Here is a 24,600-nt window from a genome sequence, read left to right as displayed (position 1 = left end):
GCAGGTGTATCACGCTCCATCTTCGTCACTGTTAATAACTGGAATATTTTTAAGTACAGGTTTCCTAAAACTCCTGCTAATTCTCCCTCCCATCTTTTACCCCAATACCCTTCACGCTTGTTCCCACTGATGTAGCTCCTCATGGACAAAACTTTCTGTAAATTGTGCTGGTTTCATGGCTAGTTCTGGCGCTTTCTGCAAAACCGCCACCTTTGCAGCCCTTCATTTGATTCCTTCTCTAGTCTATGTGTTGCCCAACAAGGAATCACTGATAATGCTACAACATTTTGGACTAGGAATACCAGTAACACCTCGGTGTTAATGCTACCAGCATCACTTGTTAAAATGATGACTCTTGAACAAATGCTAAAAGGCACGGGAGGAGACACCTGCCAAACACATCTGGATGGGTTTGCACAACCGTGGTCTTTACTGGCTGATGATGTTGGAACAACTGAGTCACCACCAGTCGCCTCAGACATGTTCACAGAGCCCGGTGGCCTAAGACAGAAAAACCCGTGCACCAAGTCAATCTGGTGCACTCGCACACTGAGGGTGCAGAAGGAGACATTGAAACTGGTTCCACACCTAATGCAGGGTTTGGGGCACATTTCCTGGCTCTTCTGCTGCTTTTTAGGCTTGTCAGCCACACTGTAGGAAAACAAAAATCATGGGAAATAAAAAAGACTAAGTAAAAATGGCATCAAAGCAAATGTAAACAAAAATACTATTTCAAAGCTCCCTGTAACATCGGAGCAGGTACAGCACTCAACAGCAGTTTTTGCCCAAGAACCAGGGGCTTGAACCTGCAAACCCTCACCATGACTTGTGGCTTTATCTCTGAATTATCTCCACTGAACAAGCAACTACAATCTGCTCATGTCAATGTGCATGAGCCAGCAATTCTGCTGGGTTCAGTGGAACACAATCTCACGCGAAGTACGTCATTTTTCCCAAACTATATCAAATGAGAACTTCCAACCTCCCCCATCCCGGTATTTTTTCCCTTTAAGAAGAAAAAAATCTAAAAGAATAACATGTTATTCTTTGTCTAGCCAAAAAAAGGGCTTCCTTACATAGTAAAATAAAGGAGTTTTTACTTATGAAGCCACAACGTTCAGATGATGTGGATAGAATTCTTCTCACTAATTATCAGTAGCAGTCTAATCTAAACTTATCTTTTTGGTCCCATCTGTAGTGAATGGAGAGGAATTGGTAATTCTGGAGAGTGATTCATCCCAACCATCTCAGACATCTATTCTGAACATCTGAATGCAGGTAAGATGAATCCCACGCTAAGCCTAGAAGCAGGTGACACCGGGGCAGCCCTCCTGCCAGGGACTTCAAAGGACACCTAAAGGTTTCCCATACTCCTTTGACTATTCCAAGTATATATTTGGACATTACACTTAATTCGACACCCAAAAACTCATTTGCAAGCAAAAGCAGCTTCAGCTTTGCACATCCCTAAGCAAAAGAACCGGATGGCCCCAAACACTTACCTACAGGTTCATCCAAACCTCAGCTGAGTCTGAATTGACCTTCCTAGCTCGACAGGTACGCTATATGTTGCTTGTGATGCCAATCGTGCCTGACTCCTCTATGTCACCTAAGCCTAAAATGCTGGAGGGCCTGGAGTCTGCAAGCCTGGGGAAATCAGCACTTCCAAAGGGGAGATCTCCCTGGTTTTGGGGTTTTGGTGTTCCTGCCGCACTGTGTTTAGGGAGGTGGGAGCAGTACTGGCTGGTAAGCCCACAGCAGAGCTTAAGAGCAAGGGTATGATGACATTTGAAGCAAAGTGTGATAACTGGAAAGGATTTTTCTATTGGTTAATAGAAAAAAGTATCTTTTAACAGATCAAAGCTTAGTCCAGAGTCAAACCCAAATACACTTGTAAACACCGACTGAAATGCAGTTTAAAAACAAAAGCTTAGACGCTTCCATTTTATTTTGGCCAAGAAATGAGCAATAAAGCGATTTACCAAGATTGTTGTCCGTTAGCACTTCTTTGACCCTCTTCGTAATGCCGTACGTGTCCAGCTCGGGGGACATGGCGACCAGCTCCTGAATGCTGAGCGCCGAGTGGCCCGAGAGCGGCAGCGGGGTTGTGGACTGGGATTCAGAAGCAGGCGGCTCGCTGGCTTCCTGGGATTTGCCATCCTTACTGGTCTCTATAGCGGGACAGGGTTGCTGGACCAGTTCAGTCAGGCTTTTCACCGATTCACTGGAACTCATGGGAGATTCAGGAGCAGGACTGCAACTGGCAGAGGTCTTTGGAGTGCTTTCTGTGATTAAAGAAAGAAAAAGAAAGTCCCCGCTTTAGCATAATTGTAATGTTTTGATTGCAGGATATTTAACTTTCCTTCTCATTTACATTCTACCTACTTAAATAAATGTTTTAGTATGCAAAATGTTACTTGATATTACTTGGTTGCTAAAAAACCTCTTTTTAAAAACAGAATTATTTCCTAATTTTGTCTTGAGTCATCTCTGCTTTCTTATAAAAACAAGACGCATAAATACAAAGAAAAATCAAGAAAAGAAGAAGTGCAATAGTCGGTAAGATTGCAAGAAATTTCCTTGGTCAGGAATTCTTATAGTTTTGCTTTCCACAACATTTTTGTATAAGGATGCTCTTAAATCTACTGTTGTAAACCAGATTAAGTTTCCTTCTGCGACTTGTAAGAAACTCACTCAGCCACTATTTTGTAGCGTCAATGAGGGATTTTCCGCAACTGCTACAACTTTATATCTTGAGAGTGTTATTGATTTCATTTTGTTTCTTATCACTCGCATCACAGTTTTGCACTTCTCTTTGCCCAGAAAAACTTAACAAGATTAAAATACAGCTTGTGATTATGTTGTATTAATTAGCGTGTTTGAGAATTCAGCATAGCTAGCGGATCAGGAGACACCCAAATCTGTAATTGTGACACTTGGTTTAAAAGAAAGCTTTCTCAATCTGTTAATTTGTCAACAATAGCTTCTGAACAAAGTGTTGTTTTCCACTAATAACTTCACATTTATCTCTAACGGAATGTACCGAGATTATGCAGAAAATCCAGACATCTAAGGGTATAGTCTAAACATTTTTTTGAAGCAACAACATGCAGACAATGTGCTTTGGAAGAACAAGTCCCTTCTAAAGATAAAGAACACATGCGACTGCTCCGTTCCCAGTTCTCTCCCGTTTTTGTGGCACTGCTGCCTCACATCTCATCACTCGACACGGTTCATTGTGCGTATCTGGGATTCATACATCAGTGGATTAGTCTCGACTGCTCTGAGGGAAGCTCACAAGGTTCTCAATCGTGCGAGGATGAGGCCGGGGAGCATCCAGAACTTAGTCCATCCAACAGAGCTGGGTTTTCCTGAGCGGGGCTTACTGCAGCCTCAGCTCCCGTCACCACCATGGCCATGGCCAGCAGCAAATCGCATTATTTTTCAAGTGTGTTTGTTATGCAGAATACTATCAAATCATGACAGAACATACACCTCCTGCAGCAGGGAAACGTATCCCAAATATTAAAGGAAAATACTAAGCAGGGTTCTAATCACACAATATAATTGTGGTTTTAAGGCAGCGGAAGCTCTCACGATGCTGTATTTAAGAGGGGATCCCTGACATGAAGTTGCTCTCTTAAGCCAAGCAACTGAACTTTTTCCCTAGTGCTTTATGCGAGATGCAAAAGGCGCAGACATAAAAGGAAAGCAAGATGCATATAAATCTCTAAGGCAACAGGGATCCTACAAATCTTATTCCTTTCCTCTGCTCGCCCTGGGTCATCACACAACCGAATATAAAACCCAGCAAATGTTATTTTGGTATCGGGAGAAGCAAAGGAGTTGTACTGTAAATTTGCCCTGATTCACCCATGCGAGGGACCAATTTGGCAGATCATCCATCTTGTTCACTGTACACTGTCAGGGACGGCGTGAATTCCCTACATGATAAACAGATTTCTTCTCAGGTCTGTGTCCTTTAACCCACAGCAAGGTCAAAATTATGGCTGCCTGGCTAATAAACCGCACGGCACTCGTTCAAGTTCCCTCTAATTTTGTCCCTTGTGCCAGCTTATACAAATCTTACCGAATAACTAGAGCAGCTGCAAATTTCCTATACAATTCCTCATCCGTGCACTGCAAACCACACGCACACATGGAGCACGGAGAGAAAAATACCCCAAAAAACCCAAACCTCCAACCACACAGGACTAAACAAAAGCATTGACTGATGCTTCTCTCTCCCTCTTCCTGCCCAGCCTAATTATGCAAACAACAAAGGTAATCTATATTATCATCTATCACTGAAATGCTTTATGTTGCTCACATATTAGCTTATTTATTTTTTTATATCACATATCAAGAGCTTACTCGAATTTCATTTTTAAGACCAATCTGGTGTTTATTTACTCAAAAGGGTAGGATTATCTGAATCTAATTTTGGAAGGCAGTACAGATGACAAACTGCCTGTTTCCCCCCCCAACAAAAGGCAAGTGTATAGCGACTTCAGACGAGGCATTATGTGCATATACTACAAATAACTCTAAATATGTTCCCCATTCATTTTTAGCATTTTTCCCTTATGGAGAAACATTTTAAAGATCACACAAATATTTGAGGAAAAGATCCATTATTTGGAAAATTCAATTCAATAATCAAATAATACAAACATTTCCAGTTAATCTACTTTAAAAATTAAATAGACATTTAGAGCACAAGTGACTGCTGACAGAACAAAGGGGAAAATGGAATGTATTCACTATTACAGATTTAACTGTCAATCCACAGCCATTTCACAGGTTTTATGAAATAATTTGTCTGTATTCATTTCGCTCAAGTTCCTCACAGGACAAAGAAACAAACTCAGGACATCTGAAAACTACACATTAAGATTTCAGAAGCAGCAATTCAACATTTCCAATGAAAATAAGACATTAAAAGCTTATTTCTTTAAACCATGCTCTGCTTTTTTAACCCAGACTTCAGCGAAAAATAGCACCAATTTAAGAGCGATCCAGCTTTTTACGAGTGCCTAAGTAATGTTCACAGAAGGTTTACGTGTTTGTATTTAGTGAGGAAGAGATAATTTTGTCAATATGAGTGTAAACCCGCATTCCAGCAGGCTGTGGGTATCCCACCACGCACAACCTGCAAACCCCAGAGCCACTATTCATTGATGAAGTTACTTTAATAACTCCCAGCTAAACTTCGCTATACCAAAGCAGTGTTGCGTTTTGCTTTCCAACAGCCTGCATCCCCTTTAAAAACATGAAGCAAAAGCCCAAAATCTTCTCCTTTGCTTCAGCGTGTGACTTCTGCTTTGTTAAAACTGCCTTCATCTTGACCCACGTGGTTCTATTCCCATCCTATTTTCTCCTTGCCCTGTCCTGCTGAGCAGGTGGGTGATGGAGCGGTTTGGTGGTGTCGAGGGTTAAGATTGCGGGGTGACAATCAAACCCTGGCAGATGTATTGTTAACCCCCTCTCCCCCCCACTTCTCCCTTTTCCCCCTCCCTCTCCCCCCTTCCCACTCAGGACAGGCGATCGGGAGGGAAAGAAGAACAGAGAGAAGAGAGTTGGAAAAAATTAAAGATGTTTTACTAATGCTACTAATAAGAATAGAGAAAATAATACAAAATATACAAAACCAATCTTGAAAGTCTCAGCAACTGCAGAGCCGGCACCTGAAGTCCTGGATTAGACTCTGCAGCCAAGCGGAGCTGGATTCAGTCTCTCACTAGGCCTCAGTTCTCAGGGACAACCAGCAAGATCCTGTCCTAACGTCGGCCATAAGGAAAAGGGATGAGATCCTTGTGATCTCCCACTTTTATATGAAGTATTCACGTGAATTGAATGTTATACACAGTTGGTCAGTTTCTTAGTCACTTGTTTCTCGTCGCCCCTCTCGCCAGATGTTCATCCATGCTTATCATTAAGTTTGCATTCCATTGCTAGGTTTACCAAAACATGTGTCTGGTTCTCCAGGAAAATGCAGTTAATATGAAGGCTTTAGCCGACAGGCAAAATTCACTGAAAGAGAAACTTGTTTTTAACAAAACCAGGACAGGTGGGTACTCGGTGTCGACCCACCACTTCCAACCGTTAAAAGCACATTCAAATGTGCAGCATAGCAAATGATAATCAAGTGCAAATCAAGCGCTAGGAAGTGATGCCTGCAGCAATGGGCCATCAAGTTGAAATATTTGGCAAGTGCAACTGGCCACCATTCACTGTGAAAACATGAAGACAACAGAAACACCAACAGTGGCTGCTTCACATTGATGAGATGAAGTAGGAGAGAGCTACGGCCATCCAGGGAAGGTAGATCTGTCTACATAAAGCCAAACACATCTGATGCAGCCAGGGAGCCGTACTGGGGAATGCGGCACTCCTGGCAGAGCACGTGGTCCTTATTCTTGAGTCACAAAATTCCCCAGTTCTGTTTTTCCTACTGTAATACTAGAGAGGGATGCATAATCTACATGAAGATACATAAACAAATGGAAACAAAGTCAAAGTCAACCAGGGCCTGTGTGAGCACTTCACAAAACTGGTTGAGAACCATAACAAATTGACCTGGCCTTAGTTACATGAACACACACAATCTTTCGTGGTCTTGCACTCCTTAGCGCAATGGATGAAGCCCAAACATGGTCCCATCCATCCTCTACACGTTCCCCATAGCTCCTATCGTGACAGCGTTCTGGAAAACGTGAGGAAGCCTGAAAAGATAGTTCCAGTTTCAGTCCACTGGTTATAGCGGTGTTCATGAACTTAATATTGGATTTTCTTATTCTTTTCCAACTCCAAGATTTCCCACCCCCACACTGGGGTCAGGTTCCCAATGCTGGATCCCAGGTTCTGAATTACTTGAACACTGGCTGTAGAACGTTTTGGACTATGATTATCCTGCTGGTGGGCTGCAAATTACCTGAAAACACTTCCCCCAACACACTATCAGCCTGACACTTTACGAGGTCTGATTGTGTTCTGCCACGGTAATGTGGCAGAACCACAGGCTGCCCTGGGCTGCCCTCCCGCAGCACTCTTGAGGGTCACCAGCTCGGCTGCATGGACATTTAATTACATTCTGCGAAACTGCAGGGCACTGGTCAACAAGGACCATTTTCATGATGTACTGGAACTCTTCCAACCGCAGGGAGTAATCTAACGCGGCCCTCCAGTCAAAAGCACAGTGTAGCTGAGATGCACCAACGCTTCAGCTGGATCCTCCTCTCCAAGCTCAGGACACCTCAGATGCAAAGACTCGCAGGTGACGCCTGCTACAACCTCCCAGAGAACCACAGATGTCTACATGACCTGACGCCAGTCCCGGGTGCATCCCCCTCAACAGGGGTATCTCAATGACGGAGCGGTGGTGAGACGCGGATGCGTTTTCACCGGTCCCAGAGGCATCACGCTGAGATCTGCCAGCGCGGGCAGATTCCTCCTGTTTAATTTCTTGTGCACGTTTCGAGAGCTGCAGGTTTGCTGCTTTTGCTCAGACCCTGCCTCGGCTCCTACAGCCATGGCAGCGAACTGACCTTATGTCCACTTGTAAATCGAAAGTTCGGGGCATAGATTTGAACGAGAGCATCTGAATTCGCAAAACACGAGCTCAACACCCCGAGCTTTCCTCCCAGTGTCCGTAAGGAGCATTCTGTACTGGTGCAGCTCAGGAACCGCAGGGAAAATCAACTGCCCAACCTTTGGTCCTAACACAAGCTTAGCTAATAAGCTGGAAAAGGACTCACGGGGAACCAGGTATAGAATATGGAGAAGACGGGGAAGACCATGCAAAGCACAGAAGGTATTCAGGGGCCTCTAAAAGGATTATGAAAAATATTATATTCTAAAGACAGCAGGCAGACAACAGCTGCCTTAAGTTTCAGAGCGAAGTGGATTGAAAAAAAGCAGATCCACTATAATTTTCAGAGACAAATCTCTGTATTTTATCTGATCCACTATTTAAATTTCAATACACAGTCCTCTATCTGCAGTAATAATAACCTAAATTCCATTTAGTGTTCATTTGAGCAGTCAGGATAAAGTCATTTCTTATTATCTCCCCACTGTGTAAAAAACAGCTTGAAGGTAGGAAGTCAGCAAGCATTTTCACCAAAAAGTAATTATTGTAAGTGACATTTTTACTGCTGGCATGCCATAAGGCGAACTGCGCATTTGGAAGGACAAGTTGCTAAAACAAAATGACAGGGTACTCTGTGACATTCCGACAAGAACCCAAACATGATTTAAGCGGCGCTTGGTTTGATGCACCACTTCCCGTAATGTCCAAAGCTCGGGCTTCGGGTCTATGCCAAACCAGTCAAAGTTCCTCATGGAGGAACAGCGAGAATGATCACGTCCTGCGCCCAGCAGAGCATCCCCAGCTCTGCTCCTTCCCTTTACGGCAAATGAGCCGGGAAGATGAAAGCAGACAAACGTGGACAGGAGATTTCTCCACAACCTCTTAAAAGAGCATTTGCTATTTCAGGGCCTGCGTTTACCTCCTTGTGCAGACGAGTTAATGGACAACAACGGACCTGGCAGGTTGCCTGAGATCAAAGTGTCTCATACTGGGACTGGATTAGTTGCTGCTTTCCCCTGATGATCAGGCTGCCCATTCTATGCAATTTCTAGACTAAAACCCAGGTGTCGAGGGTTAAGATTGGGGGGTGACAATAAAACCCTGGCAGATGTATTGTTAACCCCCTCTCCCCCCCCACATCCCCCTCCCTCTCCCCCCTTCCCACTAAGGACAGGCGATCAGGAGGAAAAGAAGAACAGAGAGAAGAGAGTTGGAAAAATTAAAGATGTTTTACTAATGCTACTAATAAGAATAGAGAAAATAATACAAAATATACAAAACCAATCTTGAAAGTCTCAGCAACTGCAGGGCCGGCACCCAAAGTCCTGGACTGGACTCTGCAGCCAAGCGGAGCTGGATTCAGTCTCTCACTAGGCCTCAGTTCTCAGGGACAACCAGCAAGATCCTGTCCTAACGTCGGCCATAAGCAGAAGGGACGAGATCCTTGTGATCTCCCACTTTCATATGAAGTATTCACGTGAATGGAATGTTATACACAGTTGGTCAGTTTCTTGGTCACTTGTTTCTCGTCGCCCCTCTCGCCAGATGTCCATCCCTGCTTATCAATAAGTTTGCATTCCATTGCTATGTTTACCAAAACATGGGTCTGGTTCTCCAGGAAAATGCAGTTAATATGAAGGCTTTAGCTGACAGGCAAAATTCACTGAAAGAGAAACTTGTTTTTAACAAAACCAGGACAGCAGGGTGTGCTGGCCTGAGAATCAGGACCCCATCATGCAGCCCATCAGCAGCAACATCCTCAGGACAAACACGTTATTTTGTTTCCCAGGGTCTGCAAATTTCAGAGATAGATTTTTTTCTTCACCAACCTTGTATCTAATTTTACCTTTAGCAAGGTCCATCGTTGCAGGATCTTCTGAACACCGTAACAACTTTCATCACTAACAGTGGTGGAATGCAAGTTTAAACCGTGTAATAAATCTGACGGGGATTTGTGGGAACAGCACTGCAACACATCCTTCTTCTGACTAATTAAAAGAAAATACCCGTGAAAGCTGAACGCTTTCTCGCAGGTAGTGGTTTTGGTGGATTTACTTTAAGTGAGCAAACCTTGCCTATTCACAGCTTGCAAATTAATGTGGCTTATGAAAATATGATCCTCCCTATAGTTATAAACTCCCACAGTTATATGTGGGGAGTACACAAACCTCCCTACAGTGTGCACGTATAATGATGTAAAGTATGTAGGTACGTGCAGTTGTAGTTGCAAACGCCTGCTATAGTTACGAGTGCAGATTTCCACTATGACCGTGGAGATTTTGTTTGTTTGTTTTGCAAATGTTATAACTTTGGGGAAAATGTTATTTTGGGTCTTGGCTCAGAGGGAAACGTTATGCGGATGGTGGGGAGGGATCAAAAGAAAAGCCCTTTAGGAAAGCGTGTGGATGTGCGTGTGTCTGCGCCGAACGGGGAGGAAACCAGCTTTGCTTAACTCTGCAATTACTGGGGCAATGCTAAAAATAAAGGTCCTCATTCTGCATAGGCGTTAAATGACAGGAGCACATAAAACTATCTCAATGATGAAGGTAAACATTAGAAGTACTTGAAAAATACCTGCTTCTGAGTATTGTTAAAGAATTACACTGGACAGTTAAAGGTACTTGGAGAAATTAGGCAATGAATGCGCAACCAGCAATGCCTCAGCCAGCCTTTGAAATCCCACTGCTGTGCCCAAACCCACCTTAAGACTGCAACTTCATCACCGAGAACCAGCTCCAACATCAGTTTAAGGTATTCCTGTCCTGGCACCATCCTTTATCTCCATTTTTGCCTGACACTGAAGCCAAATCGTGCTGTCCCAAGTGCTTGGGGGACCCAAATCTGCGAACCAGATTTGAAAAACAGCCACCTGCTGCCATACACCTGCGACACACACGGGTGGAAGGGATTCAGAACAGGAGTCTGGATCTCTTTCCTGATCTCATCTGCAGTGCAAGCCCATTAGCAAAAGGATTGGTTTTTTATGCCAGTCCCAGCATTAGCATAATGAGGAAAGTGCAGCCTTGTGAGTTAAATGTTGCTTGCAGAATGACAACTGAAGAACACCCTGCGCCCAGGGCCACCCAGCCAACTTTATGAGCATGTCTGGCTGCTGTGTGATCCCTGCCTGTTCCCTGGTGAGGAACCAAGGCCAGGGGACCGCTGTGTTCAGCTCCAGAGCCTGGATCGGGTCAGATCTTCCTCCCAGCACCTGCCTTTTCCAAAGCCTTTGCCATGTGCAAAATGCCAGCACCATCACTTGGGTCTCAGCCCTCTTCCTCTGGCCGCTGCAGGAAGGTATCACCGAATGCCCTGTCTGGTGAACACACATCCCTCCAGTGCACATCTTGTATCAGCAAGTGCTTTATCGCTCTCCGAGAGGCGTGTTGCACCCCACTGATGCAAAACACCTCAACAGCCAAAAAGTTCTCTTCTGCCCAATATATGCACCACGTTGCTCCCAGATGTGGGAATGCAAATCCTGGTACTGGTGAAGGAGGAACAGTTGAGCATTTTGCAGAGAGCTGGATGACTGTAAGGTGCACAAACTCAAATCACCACGTTTCTGCTCAGTTAGGACTCTGGTACTTGGCTGTTTGCTGCAGGGTGGGCTGGGATGGGAGCACAGGTCACTACGAAGGGTGGTCTGAACACCCAGCATGTCCAGAATCTTGGGCAGAAAGATGCGACTGGAGTTCATCAATTAAAATGAAAAGTTCTGAGATCCATCAGACTTTGGAACAGACACACCAGCCCCTGAGACAAACACACCGCCTGATAAACCTCTCATTAAGGGACACTTTTGAAACGGCCTGCGGGGAAGCACAAAGCCTATGTAGCCATGATTTTAAGTGCTATTTTACAATGAATTAAAGAAAAAAAAAGAAAGAACTTGAGAATTGTTTTAGCTGGATGTAGAGACACTTGGAAACAGCAGAGCGGTGGTCAGGTCAGGGCAACAGCCCCAAATCCTTTCCCAGCCCCACTGGCCATCAGGGGATGGCTACACAAGAGGTGAACACACAGCAAGCACATGGGGAGAACCTCCTCGCATGCCGACCTGCTCCACACAGCCTAAAGTAGGGTCTTTGAGTACATATCACCGTTAAACAACTAAAAAACCCTTTCTAAAAACAAATCGTATTCTAAATTGGGTGATTAATGGCAAAATCATGTCTGCTTTAAAAGACATTGCTCCACTCTGCTAATCTCTATTTAATATTCAGATTTTGCTGTGTTTCTGTAACTTAGTCAGAAGTCAATATTTAGAAATAACTGTTGGAAAATATTTCCAATAACCTTATTATTAAAACAGCTTGTGTGCAGAAGCTTTATTAGGGATTTTCTGAATATTAAAACAAATATGTCATGAAAGCAATCAATCAAGATGCCGCAACCTCACAGTTATATTTTTAGTATAATCAAAATAAACGCGTGCACAATACCTTTTGGAAAACAGAATTAGAGCTTTTCGAGGTTCTGCTGCAGTTTATGGTGACTTTGTTGACTTGCTGACCTTGTGATCAGAGACCAACACGTTACCATGTTTATGGCTGTTCGTCGTCCTCTGTCCTAAGCCTGAGCGTGAAGGCATTTCTAGATCCTCCTCTGCGATTTTAACCTCTTGTCTGCTTCAGATGAGAGTAGGAAGCAGAATGCACGTGTGCACTGCATTGAAATCTATCTAATATATCTCCCTCACTAAACAAAGCGGACATTCATTTGCAACGGGCAAGGTACATATGGGATGGATCTGAGCTAACGACTGCCGTCCTGCCCCATCTAACATAGAGGAAAAGAGTTGAAGAAGAGTGACCCTGCACATCGCTCTACTAAACACGTTTCTCTTTGGGAGGAGTACTGGCTAAAGTACTGGAACAAAATGACATTTACATTGTACGCAACAATATTATAAAAGCTATTAAGGTACATTATTTTACACATCCTCATAATCTCTCCATACTGCTTTACTTAATTTGTGATAAAATTGTTGAGAAAGGGTACTTAATGTAGGACAGTCAGTAAAAGTAATTTATCATCTTCCCGCTTCGGTGCTCACGTTATCAGCGAACTCATTTTCTGCATTCATCATGCAATCAGCCTATTATTTGCATATTAATCAGGCAGTGGACCATGAAAGAGCCGCATCCCAGCCAAATGCTGCACTATCTCAGGAGGAACACTCAGTAATTATCATACATCAGTGTTATGATGTGGTAATTGATTATAACATCTTTCTGTTGCCCCTGGGGAGTCCCACTGCTAACCCAGCTTCAGGCATTCTGTGCAGATTTTCCTCTGAAAATTAGAGAAACCATTGCTGTCCTTTTATTAGATTTTATTTTACCTTTACAATAGACAGCTCTCTGAGCATTTCCAAGTTACTTTTGCCTTTCTTTTTTTTTAATGAAACCTTCATTAGAAAAAAACCCGCTTGCCTCAGATCAGAAGAAGGGAAAAAAAACCCAAACCAAAAACCCCAAACCAAACCAGTTGGGCTCATTCTTGTTCATCCTCTCTTCTTCAAGGTCTGTTGGCTTTCTAGGTGCTGGTGTTGCTTACATAATACCCTTCCCCATCAAACACAACAAAATGTTGCAACTTCAATAGACAGTAATTGCAAAGTTCCCATAAAGGCAGTTAAGCTGCTTTATTTAGGTGCCAAATGAGAGGCTAAGTTTGGTCCTCTTGTAAAGGACAAATGAAACATCTGCCAGTGCAAACTCACACTATTTTTAGGGCCCAAGTTCCAGTGGGGTAAAAGAGAGAAAGGAACATAAAAATACAAGTGTATTTGCCCTGTGTTGAACCAGGCAGAGGAGTCGGGGGCAGCTCCACCGCTGCCCCATCCCGACCTCCTGACAAGTATTAACATGGGACACGTACTATCAGGCCTATTTTTAATTTCTTCTTGTCATTATATTTTCTCCTTCCATTAGCCTTATTAACTTGATATTTTTCTATTTTCGTTGTTATTTATATTTGATCTCAAGTCCGCTTTGCTTTGTTTTCGATGCAAGTTGTGCTTTTCATCAGATTTAAAATAATCACTGGATTATTTAATTCGCTGTTTCCCTGGATGGCTGCTGGCAAATTTAAAACCCTCCAATATCCATCAAATCAGGTGAGAGAAATTCATCAGTTTTTCTTGCACCTTAATGCAAAGGACAGGCTAGAAGGTAACTCTGAAGATATTAATTACCAGTAATTTTCTGTTTTTTTTTTTTTTTTCTTCTTGCGAATGATTTGCTGTCAAGTAACACACAACGCTATAATCAGAAGAGGATTTTGTTGTCAGAGTCTAACGCACTGTTTATTTCCACTTGGTGGAGAAGCCGGCTGCCTCGTAGCTCCATCCCCATCATAAGACGGGAATAACAACCCGCGCACTGGGCGCTAGCACACCTTTTCTTCGGTATTTTGGGAGAAAAATAGCCCATTATCTGTTCTTTGAATTGAAAGCGAGGTGATTTTCATCACTGAAGGAGCATTTTGTCATTTGCTGAGCGGCGGCTGAGCCATTGCCTGGAGAGGGCCGGGGCCACCATGGCCATGGCCACCCCACCGCTGGCGGCCACGGGGCCGGACCTGCAGCCCCCTCCTTTTCCCACAAGCGACCAGAAGACCAAGGGGAACCTCTGCCAGCTGCCAGAGCCTCCTATTGCCAACAGAGAAACAATATCTGCTCCCTTCAGACAAGGGCCTTTCCGACCTCTTCTGCAGCTGCCAGCCCATGGGGGACAGATCGCGGTTGTCACCCCCGAGCTGCCCGGCCTGCCGCACGACTGCGACGGCCTCGCTCGCCTTTCAGTGCTGCTCCAGTTATTTTTATATTCGGTTTTCTAACGTATCAGCTCATGGTTCTCCACCCAGCTCCTCTGTGGTTAGCAGCTGGCCTGCAAGCGGGGAGGGGAGGTAACGCGGGGCTCCCCTCCCCAAAGGAGGCCGCTCATCTCTAAACGCGCAAGCAGAGGGAAAAGAAGATGCTGGTAATTAATGAAATGAAATTATAAGTAAAGAAATGATGAACGGTGGAATTTACAGAACTCTAATATTCAACGGCCACGGTTTCTTTTAAAGAAGGCCTGAACAGAGTGCAAGGACGTCACATTGATGCTGAAGTTACAGAGGAATCAGGTATTCACAAACTACATCCACCTTCTACCAACTGTTACGCTAACTGAAACTCTTCTAATCTACCTGAGAAGCACAGCAACAATAACAGCCTGGAAAGTTTCTTTTTTCTTGCAGCTTAAAAATGTTATTAATTCATTAAATTTAGTTTTTTAAAACTAAGACTTTGAGAATGAGGCAAAATGCTGCTGCAAAGCTCCCTGCTTGGAGATCCTGTCACACACACCGAAGGGGAGTCACCGTAAAGGACCCACATTCCCAAATTAACCACAGAAATACAACACAGCTTCAACTTGACTGGGTAACTTCTCCAAAACAAACGCTACAAACTCAAACCCACACTTCAGAGTGACTAAATTTCCCTTCAGAATCCAGCATGCGCCTCCTCTTCGCTGTGTTATCATGAGAAGTGTGTTGGTGTTTTCTCATTGTTACTCAGACGCAAGGAGTATCTGACTAGAAAAGTATTCACTCTATGATTATATACTTTACTTTAGCACTTTTGTAACAGGAAAGCTATGAGGACGGAGTCATCTTCTGCAAGTTTAATCACTGAGTGGTTCAATGGACAGAAAAGAATCCATCTAGGATGGGAATTTCTCTGCAAATACTCTTTGCGCAGCATTGCAGGTGGATGAAGGACTATGGCCATGCAGGACAGCCTGGAGAGGCAAGAAGCAGAAGCGACCAGATGATGGCCAGCAACGATAGCCAACGTTATATTAAGAACTAACTGGAAACACAGGCTTCACGCTGCATTCCTAGGTCCCAGTAAGGTGCCTCGACAGCGATTCTCCCAGCTTTATTGATACCAGAAAGGCTGCCAGGAAGGGTTTCATGGTCCAAATGTCAGGGAAATGGCACAGAATATGATCACACGCATTACAGACAGACTACAACAGCTGCCCTTACGAGGAGCCAACTGATATCCTATGGTTGGAAATCAAGACAGCCACGGCCAACTGCTTCAGAGCCACGATCTCAAGCCACACAGAAAGAATGTGGAAACCTCACCAATACGCGTCAGCGTGAAGATCACTGTCTGACAGACTTAGTCGTTCAGCTCCAAACTTTAAAAATGTATTTGCAACCAGCACAAAAGGAGACAACGCTCTTAATCAAATGCAAGGACTCGAAGATTGGGTGTCAAACTCAACAGAAACACAAGGAATTCTTGCAGTCCAACTACTCAGCTATTAAAAGCCACATCATCTCCCTTGTCTTCCGTTTTACAGACTACATTAACTACAAATGCGCAGTTCTATTAACTTGGAATGCCAGCAAATGACTGCGAAAAAATCTGTATCTCCTTTTCAATTCAACAATAAAGAAATAGCTTAAATTTGGGAAGATCTCAAATGGGTGGGGGGTCAGAGCTTCTCCAGCTCCACCACGTGCCCAGTGAGCTCTTCCCCATAGCACATGAGGATGGCGACCCCAAATACGAACTGTGAGCTGAAATCCACTCTTCTCTCCCCACTTTGGTTCTCTCAACGCACTCAATGGGACAGCATCCTTCTATTATCAGCAAAAAGGGAAGATCTACCCAGTACAGAGTTAACTACCTGCCCACTCAGCAGCTTCTGTACTGAAAAATACTACAGGAATATAGATTACATAAATAAAAGTAAAATGGATAGCCTGGGTTTGTCATGATTCCACAATATGTCTGCTAATATCATAAGTACAGTAAACCATAGATCGCACTCCGATTCTTTTTTTCCCCAGGGATGATAAGAAGTAATCTCCCTCTTGTTACAAATGTTTTATTTTGAAAATAAAGCTTTTATGCATATTTTAGTTGATCTAAATACAGTAGATCTTGGGTTTTTAAATCACCAGATAATATGCAATTATCTCAAGCTAGATCCTGATTTTGAAACAAGCTCTAATTAGCTCCCCATTTTATGCTGCTATAATCCTTTCTTCAAGTCCCATGAGTGTTACTATTGCTAAGCAGCATGAGGTTAGGAATGATGGATGATACCCAGAAAGGAAGACAAACAAAAGGGAAATTCAAAATCCCCTGAGATCACCCGCAGCTGTATCGGCAAATGAAGATTTCCACATTAGGTCATAAGACGACCCTTACAGAAACACATACCAAAAAGGCACGTCTTTTTCCCACTGAGTATTTGCAAGTCTTTAATGCAGTATATAGAGAGTATAAGTCCTTCACAGATGATAATACAAAAGTGAATAAAAATCCAGCTTTCCTGGGAGTAGCTACAAAATCAGCACCAAAAAAGAAACTTTGTCTTAATGTCATATGGATGCTCAGTAAAGACATGAGACCCCAAAATAAAACAAACTCGTAGGGGCTATATACAGTACAAGCATTCAGAAAAACATCCCAGCACATAAACCTTCTTCTGGCACATGGCTACTGTCCAAACCCAGCCCAGCTCTGATCATCAGCAATGCAACTAAAATAAGGGCCAAATTCATCATGAAAAAATGCTGATGCAGTTGGGTGACACTAATTCAACTTTTTTTTTCCATGTGATTTGGTCCGTGCTTTTGACACATAAATCATTAAAAAGGCAGATTTACCCAAGGGCATTAGAGCATTTAGGTGGAAAGAAATACATAGGAAAAAAATGTTAGAAAAGGCACAGTGATACTATTTTTGACCACCTGGGGTACAGACACCATTTTAGTGTCAAACACGTTCACTGAAACTTGCACAAAATCACCAAAACCTCGATGAAAGCAGAAAATACAAATATATATATATATGGTTATAATTTTGGTACAGACTTTTTTATAATTCATACATGTAGTTTTCAAAGAAGCAAAACCAACCTGGCTTCTCTTCGCTATCTCAAAAAAAAAAAGCGCTTATAAATTAATTCCCACATCTGAAGACTGATGGGTCCATCTGCCCACGTGTGGCAATGGAAAACTACCGGACAAAAGAGCAGATTTTCATGAATGAGGTGTTAATCAAAACCTTATGATCTAGAAGTGTAACTAACTGGGTCAGAAATCCAGAAAATCTTGCTAGTTTGATAGAGCCAAACGGTAATGAAAATACTCACAGCTAATAAAAGCTGGAGACGCTGCTATGCGTGTTGACACTCTGTACACTGAAGACCTTCTTGGCAAAGCACTCAGGAGCCACTGAATGTATTAGTTTAATTTCACTTCTTTCCCTTCATGCATTCAACAAGTTCCAAGCCAATTACGTTACATGGAAAAGGCTCCGGACCTCTTCTCGTTTCAAAGTTGTGTTTAATTTCTGTTTCAAAATTACAAATACACAACCTTTTCTGTCCCGATTTCCCTGCGAAATGGCTCGGAAGACTGGAAAACTGGAGTGGAGGATCTTTCACAAACGCATTATTATTATTATTACCTTTTCCAAACTGTTTGCTGCACTTTTAATTACAGAACAGCTGCTAATAAAATCAAATTACCAAGCTGCCCTTCCTCATTCAAATAACTTGGTTTTGCTCTTTTGTTCTGCGCGGTGTCACAACCTTCCTCACTCCTTTACGAAGGGAAAGGCACCAAGAAAAGAACATCTTGTACGACGATTTTATTTTAACTCATCGGAAAGGAGGACGAAAAGAGCAAAAGCCCTTTTCCTCATCTGTAATTCTGCTTTAAGAAGGAGGGTGATCATCAATAATCTGATTTTATTAGCTGATAGGAACGTGTCGCCTCACAAAACATGAGCTCAAGGGCAGGAACTGACAGACGAGATTGGGAATGTGGGAGGGGAACAAAATATCGCGGCAGTGAACCTGAACTTCCCGAAGGAAATTCACTCCCAGCGACCCCCCCGGGGATCCACGAGGTGGTCTCATTTTAATACCATGGGCTTGTCTTTCAATCTTGTGTAATTACAGTTAGTCATAAATATGATGATTAGCAATAACAATGCAGCCTTTTCCCAGCTCCTCTGATTTCAAATTCCTCTTAAAATGGCTACAATTAATTGCTCATATTTTCCATGCTGTCTTAGGCATTTATAACTGTAACAGTTACTCTTGCATAGTATTAATGCTACGAAAAAGTAGTCAATGGTAGGCTTTTAAGGAACAGTATAGAACATTTCCATGTTTGCTAAATGCTGGGCTATAAGAAACAATAGCCCTATGATTGCAAATCATTTATTCCCATTTCGGTTTTTGTGTTCATGGCTTGTTTTACCAGGGGCATTATAATTTTTTGCTTTTATCTATTTATTTTCAACTGTTCTGCTCAAGAAAAACGTGGACTGAGCATCACCACGGATTTTCTCCCAGTAAAATCTTTTAGAATGCAAAATAGTTTCCCACCAGAGTGAGAAAAAGCAGTTTGGTTGGGATATTCAGAATCAACCCAGCAAGCTGCAGAAAAGGAGAGTGTTTGAGACCGGCAGAAAGGTGGGAGACCATAACCCATCCTTCCTGTGTCCTGAAATGCAATTATTCTCCAGTACGGGAGTACAGGGCACCAGTATTTTTCTGGAGTACAGAACAGCCTGAGTGGTTGACGTCAGTTAAGCAGATCATTGGTAACAAGTCTCTGTGGGCAGAGTTTGGTATCTAACAGCAGGAACACAGCTGTTCTGTTCCAGCCTCCTCCCTGCACTGGGGCCATCTTATAAAACCTTTAGCAATTCCCTTCTTTTGCTGCTCGTCTTTGCTGCACCTGCTTTTATACCTATATTTAACGAAGCTTGAAAAAGGAAGACGTAACGTGGTCTTTTCCTCACCTTCAAATTAACAAAGCGGATTTTGTGCAAATGAAAGCGGGGAAGAGAAAAATGTGCCACCGAGCAAGGCAGCCGGAGTATGTAGATCACATTACAAACGAAAGGCTTGTTTTACAGCCATTGTCACATGTCAAGTTGATAAGCTGAACTATGGCAAAAAAACCCCTACAGAGCCAATGATCTCTTAGATCAGACAGTCTCTTTACCTAATACATGCAGCTAAATACGTGTACTCCCTACATCTGCCATAGCAACAAGGAGAGAACGAGGAATTAACTGTGTTAGTAAAAAAACCTGAAGGGTCTTCTGTATGATACAACAAAACGCAAGAAACCTCTCGGCATCAAAGCAAAAGAAACGTAACAAAAGCACAGAGAATCATTTCAGAGCAAATCATTGAAACCAGCTGATTACCTGAGCTCGCACATCCCTGCTGTAGGGAATCCTGTAATGATGTCACAGAGTGAAGGACTAGACAAGAGAGGAGAGGAAAATCAGGGAACAATAAAAGGAGATGCCAAACCACAAACTACACAGTAAGCAGGCTCAACAAACAGCAAACCTGGGCAGGGGCACGCTGCTCGTTTCGGTCAGCGGTATTATAAGGTATCAGCGAGGCCAGGCTCTAGTCTGGCCTTTCTGTATCAATAGGCTTTAGGGGAAGAGAGAGCCACAATAAAAGCGTAATTGCAACACAGCATTCCCCTTCTAAAGCTTAGTTCTAGCTCACCTGAGAAAGCAATCGATATTCTCCTAGGAACAATAAAAATCCCCTATGCGGCCCTAGAAAACGGCACATGAGATTTTTCCGGCTCTTTGGCCAAAATTTTTTGAATTGCGGATCGTATTCACGCCTAGGTAATATCGGCCTAATTAGGAACTTGGTAACTGCTGCTTATCAATTACGCATAAACGAGTGCTTTGGTCATTAACATTCCCAGCACGTCCCCCCTAGGGACCGGCTGGGCCGCCGGGGTGGACGCGGCCACGGCCAGCGCGCCTGGATTAGCACCGGGCGCGAGTCTCGCTTACTGCAAATTAAAACAAAATAAGAACAAAAATAAGAAAAAAAAATGTCCTCCTCCTCAACTCAAACAACATAGTGGAATTTTAATTACCTTGTCCTTGTTGCTGCCCTTGTGCAGGCAGGACACACTGTCCCAGCTCACCATTCAACCAGAGCTGCATACGAATAAATGGTTCTCGGCCTTTTTGGGTCAATTTACTCCATGGCTTTGGCCTGGAGAGCATGTCACTGACACTTCCTTGGGACAGCCCCAATACCTGAAGTGAAGCAACCAAGAACGGCACGTTAACACATTTGATGTGGAAGGGGGGAGGAATTTAAGTCACTTTGGTCTCTTTCACTGCTACAGCGCTCAAATTGTTTTTATATGGACAATTAGTAAAACTGCAAAATGACATCTGTAGGTAATTGATGGAAATGCTTTTCTCCTGCTGTGGTTTCCTTTTAGAGCATGTTTTTATTCCTGCAGAAACAGAACAGCAGCTCAAACGGGAGAGGGATGGTGCGAGATTTGCATACTTTTCATATTTTGTGTCAAATAGTTTCATCAGTTCTAACAGGAGAAACACGGAGTCCAGGCACACACAGGCAGATAAAACAGGCAATGATTGGCACGTATTTTGTTCTCAAACAAAAATAATTGGGACTTTTGAGACTAGGCCTATATTGGGTTGATTTTTTCTTGGTATGAATTATAACGATGTGTGTTTTCACCTGTAGCAGCGGCTGCTCCACATAAGTAAATATTTAAGAACCCAGCCGACTGCAGCAAAGGGGGAATTTCAGACAGGAAGAACGCAATTACTCGCCTGGAATTCAGCACAGGTACAGGGGTTAAAAATTATACATAATGAAAGCTGCCACGGGATCTTTAATGACCCCAAGAGGTCAGGCTTTTCATTTTACATCTTAGTAAAAAGGTAATAGTGCAATGCCAGCTCCTATTATACTATTATATTGATTCAACTCTTTATAGGAAGAAGAAACACCACATGTCCACCACTTCTTACAGCCTGGGAAGTGTGTTCTGGTGCTTGGGGACCCCCCCAAAAATCCCACGTGTTCAACGCTTAGTGCCCACAACGTGAGAACTTCTTATCGTGCATTGCGTATCTGTAACCAAACATTGCTTAAAACCGTCTCAAAGCACACTGAGATACCAAGCACCAGATACACCAAATGACTGCGAATTCCTGACTTAAGAGTAAGGAGAGGTGGGGGATTTTCCGTGTGTTTGTTCAAATACCCTTGTGCGCATTTCCAGATATTAAAAAAAAGAGAAGGAAAAATGCTCTTGTGTCTATAATCTTCACTTATAACAAATTTAAGACTCTCCAGTCATGACGATGGTATTACTCAAATATTCCATGAATTCATTACATTAAGCATGAAATACTGAGTCTCAATAACGTTTGCTTCAGCTTTGTGTTTCTAAACTCGGGGGCCCCATTTCTACTTAGGAGTGGCTGAAGCCGATCTTTGTATAAAAACCTACGCAATTCACAAAGTACAGGAAAACTAATGCTTTCTTTTGCGAGATTAGTTTTTAAATACTTAACATACGCAGGAAAAACATTGTTCCGTAAGACATACGTGGCATATCCCCCTCCGTTAAACCGAGCTCCGCACCAAGGCGAGGAGCACAGCGCGCGTTCGCGATGCTGGTGTAACAAGAGAGAACCGGTTCTTTACCTTTTCCCCAAAGATCCTTTGGCAGATGCCATTCTTTGCTAGCTTTTCTTTGACCTGCCGCGTTAGCTCTATCGTATCCACCTCCTGGTACATATAAATCTCATACTGCTCGGGTGTCAGTGGCGGAACGGAGGGTTTGGATGGCTTTGACAAAGACACGATAGGGGATGAAGGGAGGGGGCTATTTTGTGGCGTCTCACTGCGACTCGCCCCAGTCACGCTCAATTCAGAACTCTGCGAGTACGGAGATTCAGCGTTTGGCCACTCTTTCCAATACTCTGAAGAAGATGGTCCTTGGAGCTGGCTACGATCTGGCCTAGTCTGATTGCTGACCTTTTCTTTTCCACCACTGGCTTCCTCAACTTTTACATCTTCGGGAAGAGCCGTATTTCTTCTCTCGTGCTGCACAGTATTCCACCAATGGTCCTTCCAAACGCCACCGCGTCCCAACTCATTTTTAACATGCCTCAACATACCCTGGGCAGAATCACTTATTCCATGGAGCTCTAAAACAGCTGCCTCCTGAGGCTCCTTTTTGAGCCCAGAGAGGTTCTGCAATGCAGAGATACTGGAATCAGTGACAGATGAATGTTTCTTCAGGGATACGGCCAAAGGAGAATAGCTGGAAACCGAAGACATTGCAGGTGTAGATACTAGTTTGGGGGACAGGATAGAAATGTCAGCTTGAGATAGAGGTGGTGTTTTTAAGGCAGGTTCAAGGGCAGCCTGCTGTGCCTCCATTTCACGTCGGGCTTGTTGCAGAATGGATCGAATAGCATCATCAGAATTGCCACTGCTAGATGCAGAAGGCGGCTGAGCCGGCTCAGCTATGAAAAACAACCAAAAGACTAAATGCAACAGAGGAATATGCTTTATATTCAACACGTGCTACTGTAAACATTTCCCTGTCACAGAAAGGGCTGCAATACATTTCTGGATGGGAGAGAGGAGCTTGCGCTAAGCAAAGATTTACACTTTTCAAAATAAGGTGAGATTTCCAAAGTTCTCCCTGGAAAACTTTTAGAGTTGCCAAAGTGCTGGACGTTTGCAGGCACAGACGCAACTGTACGAGTCTAGGCCAACTTGTATGTTTTCCACCATTGTAAAAGCTTTCAAATAAATGCCTTTGAAAATCAAGCCTTCGCCTCTTCCTCCCCCACCCCCAAGTGGCCAATATTTTATAGTTCTGTATACAGAGTTATTTAATCTTTCAGTTTTATCTCCACGAATGAATTGTAACACACACCCCAACCTGAAAACAGCTGCAGTCACCTGGACAGACTATTAATACCCTCTTACAATATAAATAAGGTGAGTCCTTTTAACTCCAGAAATACAACACACACATTACAACAGAGCAAGAACATTAGTGAGAGACTTCATTATTTCATCTGACAAGCTAAATACGCTCCTGCTTCCTGTTTTCTGCTTCCATGGTCCCAACCACCGAAATAAACAGCTCCACAGAGGTCAGGATGACCCCTGCCCATCGCTCTCTGCCTTGTCTGAATCCCCAGAATGGAGCCACGGGCGCTGTGAGAGGCGAGAACACCTAAACGCAGCATTTCAGTGCTGAACCAGGACCTGTGCGGCTGCGCTGCAGCAATCGGGGATGAGCAGACACCGGAACGTGGGTGCGCAATTAGCTCTGCAGGGCCAGGGGGTTTTTGCAATGGGCTCTGTTTCTATTTATTGATAAGTTAAGTCTCCATCGAGGTCCCCAGTGCTTGAAAAGCAATTCCTGTGGAAGGTGCTCTATACAGCATGGGGAAAGCGAAGCACTATGTAGGAATGGGGAACCCACACACTGCAAGAAGTGGCCTCAAAGTAAAGTAAGATTTGAAACATGCTGCGTATTATTCTAGTCATATTATGCCTCAACTGAAAACACTTCTGAATTTGCCTCCCTGCATTCCTTCCTGTCACGCACTATAAAATACATGTAAAAAAAGGGAAAAAAGACAGAGGGACCATCTCTGCTGTTTATCTCCCAGCTCCATAGGGAGTTTTGAGGCTGAATTAATATTTGAAAGCAAGTCCGAGTTTCTCAGATAAACACGCTACTGAACAATGTGCTTGCTCTTTCCTGCACACAGTCCATGTTTTTCTCTATGTGATTATCACTTGTATAAGGTCATATTGTTTATATAATATATTAACTAGTCTTTCTTGCCATGACATTAGTTTAGTTTTCATTTAAAAGACAACCATGCAAAACTGTACAAGAGTATTTAATTTTAAAAAGGAAACAGAAGTATTGCACAGTACTTTCTACTTCAGCATTAGCCCTTCAGCAGCACTGGAAACTCTTTTAAACTTGGGAGGGCTACGGAGTAGACAGAAATATTAACTACATGCCAGCATACAATGAGAAATTAAACTTATCTCAGGCTAAGATGTTTTTGGGAAAGGAAATGACTTTTTGGATTTGCCAGTTCTTTCACTGACTCT

General features: G+C 43.3%; 1 protein-coding gene across 8 annotated transcripts in view; it reads right to left on the bottom strand.

Moving 5' to 3' along the window:
- Positions 1-24,600, bottom strand: part of CUX1 (cut like homeobox 1) — a 262,345-nt gene that overhangs the window by 44,058 nt on the left and 193,687 nt on the right. For 6 of the 8 annotated variants that reach the window (XM_082068458.1, XM_082068459.1, XM_082068460.1 and 3 more), the window contains 4 exons: positions 22,150-22,976; positions 20,549-20,714; positions 19,845-19,901; positions 1,983-2,285 (listed from right to left, as the gene is read on the bottom strand). The exons of 1 other annotated variant lie outside the window; for it this stretch is intronic. In XM_082068458.1, the coding sequence (XP_081924584.1) occupies positions 1,983-2,285; positions 19,845-19,901; positions 20,549-20,714; positions 22,150-22,976 (1,353 nt within the window). The remainder of the gene's footprint in view (positions 1-1,982; positions 2,286-19,844; positions 19,902-20,548; positions 20,715-22,149; positions 22,977-24,600) is intronic. One more of the 8 variants, XM_082068462.1, reaches the window with a different exon arrangement.

The sequence above is a fragment of the Streptopelia decaocto genome, assembly GCF_964273445.1.
Source record: "Streptopelia decaocto genome assembly, chromosome: 18".
In the NCBI taxonomy this organism is placed as follows: Eukaryota; Metazoa; Chordata; class Aves; order Columbiformes; family Columbidae; genus Streptopelia; species Streptopelia decaocto.
This window is presented reverse-complemented; position numbering and strand designations above follow the sequence as displayed.